This window comes from Halichoerus grypus, chromosome X (genome assembly GCF_964656455.1).
Source record: "Halichoerus grypus chromosome X, mHalGry1.hap1.1, whole genome shotgun sequence".
NCBI classification, from domain to species: Eukaryota; Metazoa; Chordata; class Mammalia; order Carnivora; family Phocidae; genus Halichoerus; species Halichoerus grypus.
In genome coordinates, this window is record NC_135727.1 from 1454768 (window position 1) to 1472244 (window position 17477).

Consider the following 17477-nt stretch of genomic DNA (forward strand, 5'->3'; position numbering starts at 1 on the left):
AGGACCCTGGGACCATGACCTGAGCCGAAGGCAGACGCTTAACGACTGAGCCACCCAGGCGCCCCCGATACCTGCTTTCTTTCCGGTGTGTGTTTCATCTATTCTGTCTGGTTTGGGGGGTTCTTTCAAGTAAGTGGTAGGGTAAATCCGTTCCCTGTTACTCCATATGCATGAACAGAAAGTCTGCCATTGCAGCACGTGGAGCCTGCTCATGGTGCGCGCTGTGGGGAGAGAGACACTGTCACTGGGGATGGTGGTGGCGGTCGTGATGACGATGACAATGAAGACTCGCCTGACGGGCAGCAGCTGTAGTGGCTACAGCAAGGGTCTATTTCTTCCTTTTTAAAAATCACTTTTTTTTAAAGATTTTATTTTAGAGAAAGAGAATGCGCGCACAAGTACGGGGGAGCAGAGGGAGAGGGAGAATCTCAAGCAGATTCTGCACTGATCGCGGGGCCCAACGTGGTGCTTGATCTCTGGATCCGGAGATCAAACCTGAGCCGAAACCAAGCATCGGATGCTCAACTGACTGAGCCACCCAGGCGCCCCTCAAAAATCATTTTCAAGACTTTTTTAATTGATAGATTGAGACTTTAGCTCTTTTACACCACTATCCATTTTGCTTCCCCTCTTCATTCTCCCAAAATGGTTCTAGTCTGTTCACTTGGGGTTTCTTTTTCCCCCAAGGTTAAAAATTGCAGTGTTTAGTCTTTCATTGGCTTAGTTTCTGTAACCTCCCAATGGTAATGTTCTAAAACCATCTTCCTTGGCCTCCGCGCTCTTCCCCCTGCCTGCACAGCTGCCATCCCCGCACTTCCCTTTGTCTGGGCTTGAAGCCTTAGCCTGGAACTAGCAGCTTTCTCTTTCCTCTTTACCTCTCCTTTTTGTTTACTTGTGTTTGAAGTCGGGTTTAGTGAGGTCTAATTTCCATCCTGTAAACCTCCCCCTTTTTAGATGTACAGGTCTAGGAGTTTTGACAAATGCATAGTTTTGTAACCACCACCACAGTCCACCGCCTTGGCCCCGCAGATGGACTGCTGAAGCTGCTGGGCGGCGCTAACACCCAAGTCAGGTCACAAAACTCCTCTATCCCAAACCCTCCCTGGGCTCCCCTCTCGCTCAGAGACAAAGACAGAGCCCTTTACAGTGGCCACAAAGTCGGATGTGACTCGGGCACCCCCGCCCTGCCCCCCCGCCATCTTCTCTGGCCTCCTCCCCTCTCCTCTCCACCCTGCTCCCTCCCATCCAGCCACACTGGCCTCCTCCCCTCTCTGAAACACGCCAGGCCCACACCTGCCTCAGGGCCCTTGCACTGGCTCTTTCCCCGTCTGGAACTCTCTTCCCCCCGCGTTCCAGCTGGCTCACTCAAATATCATTCCTGGCCACTCTCTTTGAAATTGCATCCCACTTCCTCCCCACCTGCATGACTCTAACAGGTGTGTGTGTGTTTTCGGGGGCGTGGGGGTGGGAAAGAAGTAGGTGGGCGCATCAGGACGGAGATGCAGCTGGGGCAGTAAAGAGTGGTCAGATAGGAAGGCGTTTGGGTGCTATGATGACACTGGGGAGCTCTGCCCAGAGTGGGACAAGATCCACCCTTCAGCTTCTCAGGTTCCCAGTGCTTGCTGCGTTGAGAATAGGATGAGGGCAGGCGGGACAGAAGCGGGGAGACTGGCATCCCGGCAGGAGCCGGGGGTAGCTGGGACCGGGCTGGGGGCAGTGGAGGTGGGGAGAAGGGAGCAGATTCGATTGTATCTTGAAGGTGCAGCCACCAGGGCTGGCTGGTGATGGATTGGACGTGGCCCCGGCCCTCCTCAGATCCTCAGGACCCCTGCAATGAGTTACCCTCCCTCCCGCTCCTCCAGAGTCCGACAGCCTCCCCACCTGCTTCCCTGCTCACCCACCACCCACCTGCCCCAAGGACAAAGCCACAGCCCGACTCCACTTTCCCAACATTTAATGAGGAAAAAAGATGACATCAACAACAACAACAACAAAAAGCTCATGCCCAAAAAGGGGAGAGAAGTGGGTTTTCAGGACCCCGAGCCGGGGCCGGATCCCTCAGAGGAGGAAGAAGAAGAACCGAGGAGTAAGGCACGGCCGCCTCGGCCAGGCCACTCGGGGCAGGCGCAGGGCAGGGCAGCTGAGGGGCCAGGGGTCCGGGGCCAAGTGCAGACAACACTGAGGAAGTTTGGCAGTAGGGCCGGGAGAAGGAGAGTTCCAGAGTCCCCAGGCCCAGCTCAGGCCCCGGCCCAAGCCTGGCTATAGGCGTCCAGGTGCTCAGGCCGGGGCCCTGGGAGAAGGTACAGTGCGACTCCCCAGACGGTCGGAGGGGATGCCGGGGCCCAGCTGCGGGGACAGCCCTGGGCACAGCCACAGGCCGAGGGCGGCTTCGGGGGCGTCGCCCTCCCTCCACCCACCCCCACCCCCACCCCCAAGTGCTGTCGGTGCCGACACCCCCCTGCTCGGAAGGGGCGGGGCCAGCCATGGCCGGGGGGCGGGGGGGGGGCAGGTGCCAGAGGCTAGGCCAAGGCTGCCGTTGTCACAGAGGAGCCAGGACGACTCAAGGACAGAAGGTGCGCGAGGTCGACAGCATCCCGGAGAAGGGACACACAGTTACAGATGGAGATGGCGAGGTGGAGATAAATTAAATAAATAGGTGCTTGGGGGTATAAATAGCAAGGAGGGCAGGGGCTGCCACCACGCCTGGGCAGGGGGGCAGGGGGTAGGAGGGCAGGGGGGCAGGGGGGCGGGGGGGCAGGAGGGAGGGCAGGGGGGCAGGGGGACGGGGGGGCAGGAGGGCAGGGGGGGCAGGGGGCAGGGGGGCAGGAGGGAGGGCAGGGGGGCAGGGGGACGGGGGGGCAGGAGGGCAGGGGGGGCAGGGGGGCGGGGGGGCAGGAGGGAGGGCAGGGGGGCAGGGGGACGGGGGGGCAGGAGGGCAGGGGGGGCAGGGGGCAGGGGGGCAGGAGGGAGGGCAGGAGGGCAGGGGGGCAGGGGGGAGGGCAGGAGGGCAGGGGGGCAGGGGGGAGGGCAGGGGGCAGGGGGGCAGGAGGGAGGGCAGGAGGGCAGGGGTATTGCTGCTGCCGGGGTCAGGGGCTTGGTCCTGTCACCCCTGCCCCCACGCAGGGCCCAGAGGAAGGCACTAATGAATGGGGCCCAGGTGTGCCGGGGGCATATCGGCCCGGTGACCCCCCCGGCCCCCGCCCCCCTGCCCCCCGGATCCGGGGCTCAGCCCAGAGGACAGCTCAGGACTGAGACGCCCCCTCCTCCTCACCGGTTCCGCCACCCTTAGGGGTTGCTGGACACGAGGCTGATGATCTGTTCCAGTTTCTGTCGCAACTTATGCTTCCGACAAGAGGCATCTCGCTCCAGAGCGCTGAGAACCTGGGGGAGGAGGGTCCCCCCCGAGCTGGGCTGGCGAGGAGGGGCCGGTGCCTTCGGGGCAGAGCCCTCCCCCCCAGCCGGAGCTCTTCCCTCCCTCGCGCCTCGGCGCACCCCTTCCTGTCTGGCCGCCCCCCCCACCCCCGGGCACGTGCGGGGAGGAGCCGCCATCCCTCCCCTGGGAACACGGGGGGGGGGTGGGGGGGCAGCTTCTCCTCCACCCTGAAGCCCCTCCCGCTGCAGAACTTCGCTCCCTCCTCTCCGGGGCCAGAGGGAAACCCCTCCCGAGAGCGGCTCGGACTGGCTGTCCCCGAGGTCCCCATCCCCTCCGAACCCCCGCCACCCGCACCCACCCCGAACCTCTCTTGTGCAGGTCTCCAGGAGCCCGTTGCCAAGCGCAGCGAGCCTGCTGGGACCTCCCCCCACCGTGACCGTCAGCAGCCCCCGGCGGGGTGCATCACCCCCTCCTCCCTGACCACCCCTCCCTGGGTGTGTGCGTGTGTGCGCGCGTGGGCACGGCTCATTCCCGTACCGGGAGATCACCGTGCACCTGCACTCTCGGGGTCCCTCCCAGACCCCTGGCCGCCCCTCCTCAGTCTCCGCTGCCGGCTCCCTCTCTTCTCTGCCACCTCCGAGTGTCCCAGGGCCCCAGGGCTCGGTGCGTGGGCCGCCGCTCTCGGCCGCCCTCGGTGAGCTCGTGCAGGCTCAGGGCTTTCAGGGCCGTGTCCTGGCTCACAGGTTCTTATTTCCAGCAATAATACATCCTCAAGTCCATACCTCCATGTTCCCAACCTCCTGAGGCTGGAGTCACAAATGCCATGGGCCCTATAAGGCACTAGCCCTGCCTACCTTCTGGCCTCACCCCTCTGGGCCCCACCCCCCCAATCTCCCCCAATCCAGCCCCCCCAGCCCATCCCTTCCCTGGGCATTTACTTTTGCCCAACCAGAACTTTGTTCTCTGGCCCGTGGCTTCTCTCCTAGGTCCCTCATATCCCAACATCTCCAGAAAGTATCACCTGTGCTAGCCTGGCAGCTGCTTAGGCGAGGCATCATGAGCAATCTCAAGAGATAGGCCCTATGCCTCCTCTGTCCCCTCCGGCACCCTGGAGCACCCTTCGCCCTCACTGAGCCCCCTGCCTTTGCCGCCGAGTGCATGGTCAGGGCCTAACAACCGGGGGCCTGTGGGACTGGCACGCACCTCCTGGCGGTACTTGGTGACATAGAAGTAGAGCTCACTGAGCGCGCTTGAGATGTTGAAGTCACTGGCGTGGAGACGGGACTGCTCCACCAGGTAGGCATCCATGTCCTGGTCGCTAATGGACGCCATCTTTGCAATGTCCCGGTAGTACCTGTTGGAACTCTGAGTCGGTCATAAAGGCAGGTGCCACCAAAACCCCTGCCCCGGCTCTCAGGCCATTCTCTGGGCCTTTTTCCTAAAGCTGACACGGCCAGGGTGGGCGGGGGGACGGGGTGGAGGAAAGCAGGCTCCCTGGGCTGCACACCTGGCTTCCCGCCCCCCAACCCAGCGTGGGGCAGCAGGGCAGGGCCCACCTCTCCACCCAGCTCTTGTAGTTGGGGATGTCCTTGGCATAGAGCAGCTTGTTGGACGGCGAGTCCTTGCCCAGGCGATGCTCAGACGTGGAGCAGGAGTCCATGAAAGTCTGGGCCACCACTGACAGGCAGGCGTCCGTGATGCTGCTCTTGTGGATGTCGAACACAAACTGTGGGTTCTTGATCACGTTCACCCAGAAGCGCAGGGGCAGACTGGACAGAGGAACGGGCACCTGAGGCTCCCCCCTGCTCCCTTCTCTGCTCCCCGTCCGGCCTGTGCACATCTCGCCCAAAGACAGCCGGGGTGACATACTGAGCTTAATGGTATTTTCTTTAACTTTCTGCCAGCCTTCATGTAGTGAGAAATACGAGTCCTCACCGCATCTGTGCTGCATGGCGGCCCCGCGACCAGCGTCCCACACGCCCAGCAGAGCCCATGTCCGGACACACGCTCGCCCCCAGCCCCCCCCACTCGGTGGCCATGGTGCAGCCCCCATCCGTTGCCCTCCGCGCGCGGCCCCCTCCGTGCACCCGGCCCCAGCACCAGGCGGTACCAGTTGCTCTTCCAGGTGTGGCGTACGTCGGGGTCACTGATCTGGCGCTGGTCGGCCTGCTCGTCCAGGAAGTCAAACATGTACTTGATGGCCAGGGGCAGGGCTGATCCCCGGTGGGCCGTGCTGAACACCGTCTCAAAGAGGTCGTCCACGAACTTCTGCAGCGTGCCCTGTGGGGGCTCGGCAAGAGCACAGGCCGTGAGGGGGCCAGGCCGGGACGGCCCCGCAGCACGACAGGGGGACGGGGGATAGGCAATGGGCAGGGCTTCCCTGCAGGGACCTCGCCCACCACAGGCCCAGCGTCAGCCTCAGCCTCAGGCTGGGAGTTCCTGAAGCAAAGGCCTTGAGAAAGGCCCGCTGGATGTGAACGATCCCGCGGCCTCCCCCCACGGCAGGCCAGGCCCACCACAGGGCCCAGGCCAGGCTAGAAGGTGTCTGTGCTGAGGCCAGAGTGGCTCAGGGCAGCCGCACACCTTGGTGGCCAGCAGTCGCGTCAGGTAGATCTCTGAGACCATCTTGCTGCCACGGTCCCCCTCACGGTGGTCGGCGTGGTCGTGGTTCTTCACCAGGTGCCACAGCTTGGTGCCAGTGTCCTGGTCGGGCGTGATCATGGGCGCCCGAGAACGGAGGCTGTCGGGGCTGCTGGTCGTGCGCAGCAAGCTCTCTGGGGCCGAGGACAGGTGTGCCCCTCAGGCCATCACCCCGGCTCTTGCCCCGCTCTGTTCCAGGAGCCCAGCAGGCCGGGGGGGGGCCTGCCTGCTCGCACCAGCCCACCCCCACCTCTAGGCTCTACGGGACCGGAGGCCTCCCCGGGGCAGAGGCCACCACACTGAAGGCACCTACCGTAGCGGCTGAGGGAGCGAGTGAAGGTGAAGGAGTTGGCCATGTTGTAGGCGGACACTTGTTTGGGCACCAGGGCCACCAAGGAGCCATCTGTCACCTGGAAACCCCGGAGGCAGAGGGCAGCAGTGCAAGAGGGGGCCGAGGAGCCGAGGGGCCGGAGCCACCGCCAACCCCGACCCTGAGGAGGGACCGTGAACGCAGGGGCAAAGCGCCCCGGCTCCTGTGTCCTCAGGGCAGGGCCGTGGCTCCTCGGTGGCCCTGGGGGTGAGGAGGCCCCCAGCCCCTCACCTGGTAGTGGGCCAGTGAGTTGACCCTCTTCCAGTCACACTCGATCTTGGTGGTGACATCTTCATCCTGGAGGATGATGCGGGCCATGCGGCCCTGACGCCATTCTGCAGGCCACAGACAGCCGTTGAGGTCCTGCTCGGAGCCCCCCAGTCCCTGGACCCGCTCCCCTCAGAGGACAGAGCCCAAGTGGGGGTGTGAATGCCAGCCAATGTAATGTGGCCACAGGGTGGGGGCCAGGAGGAAAGGAAAGGGCAGGTCACCTAGGTCCATGTCCTCAGCTTTGGGGCGCTGGGAGTATGGGATGCCCTTGTACACAGCATCCAGCAGCTTATCTTTGGCTTGGGTGATGCTGTCACAGTTGAGAACCTTCACTGGGACCTGAGCGCTGCCCTCGCCCTCCGGGAACACACAGTGCAGGGTCTGAGGGTGAGGGCGAGGACAAGGTGGGGCCTGAGTGAGGCTTCTTCCCCTCGTGCCCAAAGCCCTGTCCACGCGGCCCCCAGCTCACCAGCGTCTTATAGTCAATCTGCTGCCGAATGAGCTTGTCCTCACTCAGGGAGTAGCGTGCCTCGCCCGTGATGGCGTCAATGGGGCCCTTCTCCATCTGCTGCTTGATGGCGCAGTAGAGCAAGAAAAGCGGCTCCCCGGCACACTCCTGCGGCCAGGGTCGGGCACATGGCTTGCCGCCTGCCGGACAGTTAGCTGCTTCTCGCCCCCCCATCACGTCCGGCCACCCGCCTGCCCGCCGCCCGCCCCCCCCCCCCCAGCGCACCTTCAGAAACTTGTGCAGCAGGAACGTGAACCAGTTGGTAAGCATCTTCTCAGCCACCGACTCGGTCCTAGGGCATAAGGGGTGCTGGGCCAGCGGGCAGAGGGCGGCCCAGGCAGGACCTGCTCTGGCAGGGGTGGGGCTGGCAGAGGGCGGGGCTGGGGCCTCGTAGTACCTGCGCAGCAGCAGCTTCGGGTGGTTCTTGCTCTCCAGGTTTTTCTCTATGAGGTCCGCCAGCAGTTGCTTGAGCAGCCCCGTGGCGTAATCGAGGCGGCTCTGCAGGACCACCATGGTGAGCGAGGCCACGGTGCCCCGGTCTCGCATGGAGAAGCTGCTCTGGGCCTCCAGCGTGTGGATGAAGGTGAGCACGAAGGCGCGGCTGTGGAGCAGCTGCCCAAAGAGGCGCAGGGCCTTCTCGACATTGGGGGGGGTCTGGGAGGGACAGGGAGTCTCAGAGAGCGGGGTGGCCCGGAGGGGATGAGGAGTGGGCAGGCGAGGCAGGGACTCACATCCAGCTCCTTGAGCACCGGGTGGGCCTCGATGCCCGGGAAGAGCACGCGCACGGCGTAGGTCCGGTAGTCCAGGAACGGGATCTGCACGCCGTCCATGTGATTGGTCAGCTCATTGATGTCTGTCTGCAGCTCAGCAAAGGCTGTGGGGGGGGGGGGGGAGAGTGAGCGGAGCAGGGAAGAGCCCCCCCCCCCCCCCGCCCTACAGCACACCCCCGGCCCAGGCACCTTCCTTGCATTCCAGAGCCACGCGGGACTCCAAGTTGTCCATCTGCAGCTGAAGCCGCTTGAGCGTGCGGTCGGCATCCTGGGTCTTGCGCTTATAGGCCACCAGCACGGCGGTGATGGCCAGCAGTAAGAGGCCACCGCCTGCCGCCAGGCCCACCACGGCCGGCAGGGTCAGCGCCCGCTCAGCCGTGATGTGCAGGGTACCCAGCCAGAACTCCAGGCCGCCCACCAGCACCTGCGGGGACAAGCCCGCCCTGAGCTCGCAGCCCCGCCCACCGCGCTCGCCCCTGGCGGCCTCCCCACCCCCCACACACCATGACAGGCTGCCGGCCCGTCTGGCTGGGTGAGTCACACAGCAGCTGCGTGTCGGAGACCGTGAGGGCGCATGGCTGGCCCCCGATCAGCACCGTGTAGTTGAGGCGGGAGCTGCCAGCCGCTGCGGGGATCAGATTCTTGCCCTGTGGGTGGAGGACACGGTCACAGCCGGGGCTCCCCGCCCCCCTGCCTCTCCCCGTCCCTGTGCCCCACCCATACCTTCAGCACCACGTGGGAGCCAGGTTTGACATCCAGGACACCAGAGGGCCCAAGTGGCTCAAAGCTGGGGTCAGGGTAGTAGGTAAAGGAGGACCGGTTGAGGGAGCGGGCCGTCTGCACATGATCCAGCACGAAGCCGAACTCGTCGGGGTGTTCACCCTGGGCCTGGGGCTGGGGCCGTCCCAGGAAGATGCCGGGGGCCTTACATAGCATGGCGGTGTCGTTGATCACCTGGCACGTCTGTGGGGACAAAGGAGGGCAGCCTGGCACGTGAGGCCTCAGGGGGCAGGGGCAGGGGGCGGGGCGACGGCAGCTGGTGTGCTCACATTGGTGGTCTCGATGCCTCGGTACTTGGCCCGGACCCGGGGCTCCTGGACTGTCAGTAGGTGGGTCCCGCTCACAGTGATGGCAGTGCTTCCACTGGGGGCAGTGGGGGAGGGGCCTCAGGCTCCCTCCCCCACTGCCCCCAGCCTGGCCCTGGAGAGCTATCCAGGCTGCTGGGGAGCCCAGGGCCTCCTGGGCCTGGGGGCACCAGGTGAATGCCAGGGGCTGTGTTGTTGGGAGGACACTGCCCCCTGTGCCTATGAGGGCTCGGGCTCGCAGGATGTGTAACTTGATGCCCAAGGCTCCAGTCACCAGGCAAGGCCCCAGGCTTTGCTGGCCAGGCTCCCCATTTTTCCTAGGGTCTTACTTGATTATGCTCCAGGTGGGCTCAAGGCGAGTGACAGTGGGGTCCTGGGTGTAGGTGTAGAAGACTCCAGGACTGGAGATGTTGGCGCGGTCGATGGCCAGGGTGATGGGGGCCTGGCTGGGGCCCAGGGTCGATACGGGTGAGATACACACAATTGCCTCAGCATCTCTCCTACGTTGGCAAGCAGGGAGGGCGCTCAGGGCAGGCAGCCCAGGGCCATGACCCACGTGCCCTTGGGGCCCCGTATGCAGCGCCCAGGCTGAGGCTGACAGGGCCCTGCCCACCTCACAAACTGGCACTCGCCGTCCCTCACAGTCACGGTGACCCTGCTGCCGGCGTCCAGAGAGCTCCCGGAGATGGTGAGCCGTGTGCCCCCGGACGCCGGGCCCCGACTGGGACTCACGCGGTCAAATGCTGGCGTCTGTGCAAGAAGCAGCCTTGAGGGGAGGGAGGAGGCAGCCGGGGGGGGGGGGCAGGCTTCAGAAGGGGTGGGAGGGGAAAGGGCAGGCAGCCCACGCACCACAAAGCTGTAGAGCTGCTTGGACTGCGTGCGGAAGTCAGCGGAACAGTCGCCCACACAGAGCTCCGCAGGCCCTGGCGGCGGGCTGGGCACCAGCGACTCCTCCATCTCACACACGATCCTAGGGGTCCCAGAAGGTCAGGGCCCGCGGCGGAGGGCCCAGGGCCCCGGCACCCGCACAGCCGCACTCACCTCTCGGCGCTGACGTACTCGGAGGGGATGGAGTTGCAGCGCACGCCCGCGACCCGCAGGCCCACCTCTCGGTAGCTGAGGCCCAGGTTCTCGCCCACGATGGTGACCCGGGTGCCTCCCTCCTTGGGCCCCATGAGGGGGTGGATCTGCAGAGCAGGAGGAGAGGCGACAGGGTGAGCCCAGGCTCGCGTCGGGTGCCCGACCGACCGAAGGCGGGGGGAGGCCCACCTGGGCAATGCGGGGGTGGCTGCAGCGGGTGCCCTTCTGGCTCGGGTGCATCCAGTTGGTCTTGGGGGCTGGGCAGTGCGCCCGCAGCTGGCACCTGTGCTCCGAGACGCACCAGCCACAGTTGAAGCGAGGGTCAGCCTTGAGGCAGAGGCCGCAGCTGGGCCGCTGCGCCCAGCACTTATACAGGAGAGCTGCGGGCAGAGGGCACCGCTGGGGGGGGCAGCTCACGGCCACGGCGCCCCAGGAGGCGGGCTCCTCGGCCCCACCCCGCCCCTCACCTCGGAAGGTGGCAGGCTTGTCGATGGGGAAGTCCCCATCCCAGACCACAGAGAAGTCCAGCTCGGCGTCGCCGGACTCGTCGCCTTCATAGGAGTACTGGGAGAGAGGGAGCCGCGTGAGCCCAGAGCGCGCGCAGCCCCGCGCAGCCCCGCGCAGCCCGCGCAGCCCGCGCAGCCCCGGGGGCGCGCACCGAGGCGTTCTGGCACTGCACGCTGCTGCTGTTGAAGCGCACGGCCGGCACCCGCTGCTGGCGCCCCTGCACCCGGACCACGCACTCGTAGTTCTTCTGGCCCGACTGCGGCTGCGGCAGGTTCTTGGCCCGCAGGGTCAGAGGCTGCATGACGCCCACTGGGATCAAGAGGTCCCCGCCGGGCAGGATCTCGGGGCAGCCCTGAGGGGAGAAGGCCCATCAGGCAAACACGCGCGGCGGCGGCCGCCCCGGGGCCCAGCTGGGCTAGGCCCGAACCGAAGAGGCTCCGAGAAACCCAGGAGAGCAAAGGCAGAGAAGCCAGGGGCCAGCCCACGGGGAGCCCAGCCCCCCCGCGCCCGGCACCCGCCTCACCTCAGGGCTGTGGACCCTGCCCTCCTGGAAGGAGCACTCGTGGGGGTGGCTGGTACACACGTGGCGGTACTTACACCAGTGGCAGGGGTAAGGGCTGCCGACGCAGGACATGCACCTGGTGGGGAGACGCTTCAGAGGTCGCAGAGGACCGGGCCTGCCCCTCCGACCACCCTCCTAGAGGCCGTGCGGGAAACGGAAGGAAGGGGGCGCGAGGGCCCGCCTGAGGCCCGCACGACACAGCAAGGGACGAAGAGATGCGGGGACGGACGTCAGAAAGGCCAGGACTCACGACTGGAGCGCGCTGCAGTTGTAGAAGACGAAGTCCACCCCGGCGAACTTCACCCCCGTCTCCCTGGAGAGCAGCTGCAGCCGCACGGTGCGCGTGGCCCCTGCAGCGAGCCCAGGGGTGGCCGTGAGCAAGCCCGGGCCGGCCAGTGCCCCCAGCCCGGAGAGCCCCAGCCCACTGACCATGCCCCCGGGTGAGAGCCCGGAGCTCCTGGAGGGAGGGCGAGGGGCAGTGCAGCTCCCCGGAGGGCAGCACGACGGCCGCGCTCTCCGTCACCTCCTCAAAGGCACAGCTCACACCAGCGCTGAGGTCCGGCACGTTGCGCATGGCCACCGTCAGCTGGGGGAGGCAGAGGAGTCAGAGCAGGAGGGGCCCCCCCCGCCGCCGCCCCCGCCTCACCCCGCGCCCGCGCGCACGCACCGGCCCGCACAGCCGCACCCACCACGCCACTCACCTGCACACCGGCCGAGGTCACCGAAACATTGTTGGGCCGGACCCGCACCTGGACACATTTGCTCAGTTCCTCAGCGAAGCCGTGTGGGGCTGAGGCACCCGGGCAGGCCCCTTGGCGGCAGCATCTGCGTGGGATCAGGCCACAGCCCGTTACGCAGCTGCCCCGGGGGGCCCGGGCCAGGGGAGCCGTGGAGGCCTGCAGGGAAGAGGGGCCAGCCGGCCCGGCCCACAGTGCCAGGCAACAGTGTGCTTTGGCCTCGTCCCCTGCGGCCCAAGGGGCGTCCCTGGGGATAGAGGTTCTGCTCGTTAGTTGGATGAAGTAGAAGGGGACGGAGGATGAGGCCACGAGGGCGTGAGCGGGAGAAACGGGCGTGTGGGCAATCAACAGCAGGCCCGGCTGGCCCCTCCGCGGAGCAGGGCCCCCCACGGCCGTCCTCACCTGTGCTGCAGCACACACCAACCACAGTGGGGGTCCCCCGAGCCAAGGCAGGCCGCGCAGCTCACGTACTGCTCGCACGTCTCCACCGGGAGCTGGCTCACCTGGGGACAGCCGCGTCAGTACCCGCCCTGCCCCCACCCCGCCGCCCGCCGCCGCCCGCCTCGGGCCCACCTGCTTCTCACTCAGGAGGTAGATGTGCCGGTGGTCAGGGCTGAAGAGCAGGTCTCGGAGTATGGGGCTGCCATCCACCACAGGCACGGTCTCGTAGAGGTGTGCGTACTGGGAGCCATCGACTCGGACCTGGGCCCCGAGACAAGCCAGCCTGATGCCATAGCGGCCCCGCACGCACGCAGGACATCCTCTTATCAAGCTGAAGCCAGGGCCTGGCCGGGCTCGGCGCTCACCTGCCCGCCCCACCCCCCAGGCCGCCACAGGCAGAGGAAGGAGGGTTCAAAGGCCATCCCTGGAAGCCACTGGGGGTGACTCAACCAGTCCAAAAGGCCTCCAAGAACTAGAGATGCAGAGATTCATGGTGTCTAGGCTGGGAGGAGATGGGGCGGGGGGGAGAACTCTGGGGGGAGGGCGTTTTGGGGGGCTGCCACCGTCCCAGCAGAAGAGCGTGGTGATGCTTGCACAGCTCGGCAAACTTGCTGAGAAGTACACCTTAGAGGGAGGCACGGTGTGGTTTGGGAATGATGCCTCCCCGACGCGGTTACAGATGCGAATGAGGGCCCAGGAGAGGAGCAGACCAGGCCCCCCAAAACTCAGCAGGCTCTCTTTACAGACCTCCTGGGGGCAGCCCGTGGTGGTCATCCTGACTCCTACCCCTTCAGAGCACACTGCGGCTCCCAGAGTCCATCTCCCCCTGTCCCACTACCCCCGTCCCGGAATGGAAGCAGCCCCAGTGCCCACGAAGGGACAAGAGGGCACGAGGGAGGGGGGCGTTACACCCACATTTCTTCCTCGTTCATTCAGCAGAGGACTTGGCAGTGACGGCTCAGCCGGGGCCCTGCTCTCCTAGCAGGGAGGCCCTGAGACGGGCCTGGGCTCCGTCACACGAGCCAGCCGTTCGGGCCACAGCGGGCACTACTGTTGGTGAGGGTGGAGCGCGACCAGGTTCCTAGGGCCCAGCCTGGGAAGTCCGCCTTCCCCCAGGGGCCGTGCCCTGTCCGAGGCCTCAGAGCCCCTCATCCTACCTTCTTCAGAGTGCCAGTCCGAGTGCCGACGAAGACCACAGAGTGCTGGCGGTAGGTGTAGGCGGCCACACTGGCCATGCCGTCGCTGCTGTCAGCCAGCAGGGGCAGCCCCTCGATCACGTGCAGGCCCCCCAGGGGCTGGTTCAACACCAGCCCGCAGAAGTTCCCGTTTATCTGCATGGGCTGGTGAAACAGGAGGGGGGCAGTGAGAGTCAGAGCTTGGGGGCACAAGACCCCATATTCTGGAAGGAAGCAGGATCTGGAACCGGCTCCCCACCAGCCAAGCCCAACTGCTGGCCTTGGGACCACCCCCACCCCCACCAGGAAGTCAGGGGCTGAGGAGGACGAGGAGGACGAGGCAGCAGGTGGCCCCAGGCACACCTCCGAGGCCTGCACGATGGGGCTGCCCAGGAGATGGAGCACGGAGCAGCCGGCTAGGGCAGGCACAGGGGGAGAAAGGGTATCCCACGAACAGAGGGCAGCCGTCAACAGCAAGAAGGCAGGCCCGGGGAGGCAGAGGGGAGCAGAGGTAGGGAGCGCCTAGGCCAGCCTGCGATGGACGGCACGGCAGCGCGCGGGGGCCCGGCCGGGAGCGGGGGCAGCGCTCACGGTGTTGATGCAAGGCAGCTCCTTGTTGAGCAGCCAGGGCAGGGCCAGCGTGCCCTCCCCGCGGTAGCAGGACTGGATGCGGCGCCGGATGTGGGCATTGATGTTGCTGAGGGTGAAGAGGCAGAGGACGGTCTGCCGTGGCGGGCTGGCGCGGTTCTTCTGGCCCTGAGAGAAGACGGTGAAGAGGACGTCCTCGTCGGGCGGCACGCCCAGGGCCTGGGCCAGCAGCAGGCCGGGCTTGGCCAGGTGGGCACTCTGCACCAGGCGGTATTCGACGCCTCGCCAGGAGCAGCCGATGGGGAACTCCACATACGAGTAGAACTCCGAGTCCCCGGCGCACATGCGCACGATCTTGGACGTGAAGAACTTCTCGCCCGCCGCGTCCAGCAGCGTCTGCTGGGTGTCCAGCTGCAGCGTCAGGAAGTACACGAAGGAGGCGCTCACAAAGCCGTAGATGTAGTAGATGTCAAAGGCGGGGTACAAGGACAGCGTGTCTGAGGGGATCTTGATTTGCGAGGAGACAAACTCGTCCTGGTACACCTGGGGAGCAGGTTGAGGGGAGCGTGGGACGAGGCTCCCACAGCCCCACTTCAGGCCCCCCCGCCGCCCCGGGCTTCCGTCATGCCCCCACCCTGCCCATATGGTCCTAGGAGCCCAGGCCAGAAAGGCCACAGAGGGCAGGGCGAGCGGCCCCATCCTGTGCCCTAGCCCGGCCTCCCGGCCTCAGCCACTCGTCTCCTCTCGGGTCAGGACAGGGTGAAGGCAAGGAGGGCAACGGGAGCCGGCTCTCGAGAGGGCTGAGAGGACACACCAGGGGAAGAGGGCCTGGCCGCCGGCCCGAGAAGGTGAACCGGCGAGTGGGCTCACCCACCAGACTGAACATGTCGGCACTGTCCTCGTCGCTGATGAGCTTGCGGGAGCTGAGGGTGGGGAAGTACTCGGACTTGCCATCCACAGCGGTGCCCACGAACAGCTTGCTGGGCCCCTGCCCCTGCTCCACAATGACGCCGGCCATGGAGTCAGGCTCCTGAGCCCCTGACAGGTAGTGCTCCTTGCGGTGGTGGGGCTCACCCAGCTTGAAGAGGTCGTCCAGGCGCAGGAACTGGCAGATGCCCTGCCAGATGCTGCCACAGGCCACCAGGCGGCGGGCCGCGTAGTCTATGAGCAGCAGCTTGTTCACGTTGTCTACAGGTGCCAGGCGGTGGGCACACACTCGCATGCTGGGGGGCGGGTAGCAGCGAGCATTGTCCTCGACGGGCCCCGTGACGTGGGCCCGCAGCTCGGTCAGGTTGGGGGCCAGCTTGAAGATGCGGTTCACTGCACCCACAAACACCTCCCCAGTCACCCGGTGCACGGCCAGGTGCGTGAGCGTAGTGTCTGTCACCAAGAAGGCCGGGAAGGGCCTGCTGCTGCCCACGGCCCCCGCCAGGGCAGGGAGGACCAGCAGGAGGAGGCAGACAGCGGGCATGGCCAGCAGCTGCGCCCGGGCACAGGCCTGAGGGGAGAAAGCAAGTGCGAATCAGAGGCCCTGGCCCAGGCTGCCGGCCTTCCTCCTGCCCCACCTGGCCTAGGGCCCCCAGCGGGCTGAGCCCCGTGCCACAGACGGTGGAGGCCACTCAGCCACCCCCAGACCAGAGTCGCAGATGGTGACCGTGGCCTCCACCAGGGCGCATGAGTGAGCACCGGCACAGGCAGGCTGGAGGGCCATCAATCATCCCCCAAGCCCTGCTGGAAAGGAGCCAGGAGGCCTCCCCTCAACTGGGCCACACCCAAGAGGGGGCAGCAGAGCCAGATGCTGGGAAAGGCAAGGCGGGAGGCCCTCCCAGAATGAGATCCCAAACACCGGATCCCGGAGCTGAGGGTGGCCAGCCACATACAAGAGGGACTGTAGGCAAGCCCCAGGCCACACAGACACCCCACGCCCAAGTCGGGGGATGGGGAAAGGCAGAGAGTGAACAATCACAAGTGTGTGTGTTGGGGAGGGGGGAGGACTCCACTCCAGAGTGGCACTGCCACCAGGAGACCCAGGTGAGACGTCGGAGGCATTAAGGTCTGAGAATGGACCCGGCGCCATCACATCCCCAGTCCTGGCCCCAGCTGCCTCCTCGCCCCGAGGGCCTCCCTCAGCTAGCTGTCCAGGAGCCTGCTGTCTGGCCTACCCACTGCAACACAAAGCCGAGTTGTGCCTGCCCCCACAGCCACGCGCCAAGACAGACATAAGTCAGGCTCTGCTCGGGCACAGCCAGACAGATGGTCCAGGCAGCCCTGTGCAGCTCTCCCTCCAAATCCAGAGGTTAGCTGGGGAAGGGGAGGTGTGTGGGGGGCACAAGGAGCCCAATGGAAAGGAAGCAATGTCCCCAAATACAGCAAGGCCTCGGGGAGACGGGGCGGGGGCCGTAGGGACAGTGCCCAGCTTGGCCAGGTCTTCGCCCCCAGGCCACACCCAGGTTCCCGGCCAGCTCCAGGCCGCAAAGCAGAGTCTCTGTACCCCAGCCCCAAGGGGGGACACAAGGTACCCAGCTTGGGGCGAGCAGGGAACCAAAGTAAGAAGGCATATAAGATAGAAAGGAAAAAATGCATTTGCTAGAACAAGGAACAGGCCCTGCTTGAAATAGCAGAGTTTCAGCTCAGACTGATCATCTCTCGGGGGCTCTTTTGTCAGGTCTGCATCCTGGACCCCTAATGCAACAGCCAGAGAAGAAAGGGAGGCAGAAGAGAAGGGGGGGGCACATCCCACCCTAACCTCCTCCACACCCCGCAGGAATACAAGCCTAGGAATGGAGACGGAGACGGGTTGGGAGAGAGACCTGGAAAGGCAGGATGCGCAACCCAAGCCCCCATCCCAACCTCCACCTGTAAGTGGGAGCCGCAAGCATCACAGGCACACCCAGCTGCCAGCAGAGAGCCCGACGAAAGGGACAGTCCCTCACAGAGATGCGCCTCCAGCGCCCCACTCCCCAATGCCCCCCACCGTGCGGATGGCCTGGCTCGCCCTGCTCCCACCAGGGGCACCGCTCGGCCGACCCACGAGTACCTAGTGGATGGAGACGCCGCAGCAGTCCTTGGAGGGGCCGCTCCTCAGCCACAAAGGGTCCCCATAGGGCAGGGGAGCTGGGCTCAGACCGGCGGTCCTTGCTGGCGCTGGGCACGAAGGACCAGTCGGGCCGGCGCCCGAGATGCAACACAGAGGCAGGGCCCGACCCCCTCAAGGCCGAGCCCGATCCCCGAGCTGGCCGAGCCCCGGGCCGCCGAGCCGCCTGGCTCCGCACGGCCGGCGGGCTACGGAGGCCACCTACCTACCTGTCCCTCCGCTGCCGCTGGCTCCGGGTGGCCGCCTGCCAGCCACGTGGACGCGCCCCCGAGCCCCA

At 65.8% G+C, this 17477-nt stretch overlaps 1 protein-coding gene across 3 annotated transcripts; it reads right to left on the reverse strand.

Annotated features, from left to right (window-relative positions):
- Window positions 1-1937: 1937 nt before the first annotated feature.
- PLXNA3 (plexin A3) lies at window positions 1938-17477 on the reverse strand. 3 transcript variants are annotated; one of them, XM_078065265.1, is made up of 34 exons: window positions 17144-17370; window positions 14981-15604; window positions 14110-14649; window positions 13501-13683; window positions 12476-12604; window positions 12305-12405; window positions 11867-11990; window positions 11595-11751; window positions 11416-11515; window positions 11127-11241; window positions 10755-10955; window positions 10564-10660; window positions 10286-10476; window positions 10058-10203; window positions 9866-9986; window positions 9630-9766; window positions 9346-9516; window positions 8981-9074; window positions 8655-8894; window positions 8435-8578; window positions 8121-8355; window positions 7893-8035; window positions 7559-7815; window positions 7387-7453; window positions 7123-7269; window positions 6875-7034; window positions 6615-6718; window positions 6327-6423; window positions 5957-6147; window positions 5484-5653; window positions 4930-5142; window positions 4577-4727; window positions 3272-3381; window positions 1938-2530 (listed from the first exon to the last, which is right to left on the reverse strand). In XM_078065265.1, exons 2-33 carry the CDS (start codon window positions 15575-15577, stop codon window positions 3286-3288), a joined length of 5619 nt encoding a protein of 1872 aa, XP_077921391.1. In that variant the 5' UTR covers window positions 15578-15604; window positions 17144-17370; the 3' UTR covers window positions 1938-2530; window positions 3272-3285. The 3 variants fall into 3 exon arrangements, with proteins under 3 accessions (XP_077921391.1, XP_077921390.1, XP_035933651.2); XM_078065264.1 differs by having other exon boundaries at window positions 1938-2559; XM_036077758.2 differs by lacking the exons at window positions 1938-2530; window positions 17144-17370 and adding an exon at window positions 17410-17477 and having other exon boundaries at window positions 2940-3381.

Excerpts from the sequence above, each read along its gene's own strand:
- PLXNA3 (XM_078065265.1), bottom strand. The coding sequence starts at position 15,577 with ATGCCCGCTGTCTGCCTCCTCCTGCTGGTCCTCCCTGCCCTGGCGGGG. Across the intron at positions 9,075-9,345 it reads CCCACCTGGAGCATAATCAA|TGGAAGCACTGCCATCACTG; the intron begins GTAAGACCCTAG and ends CACTGCCCCCAG. Across the intron at positions 7,270-7,386 it reads TGCTGCACAAGTTTCTGAAG|GAGTGTGCCGGGGAGCCGCT; the intron begins GTGCGCTGGGGG and ends CCCTGGCCGCAG.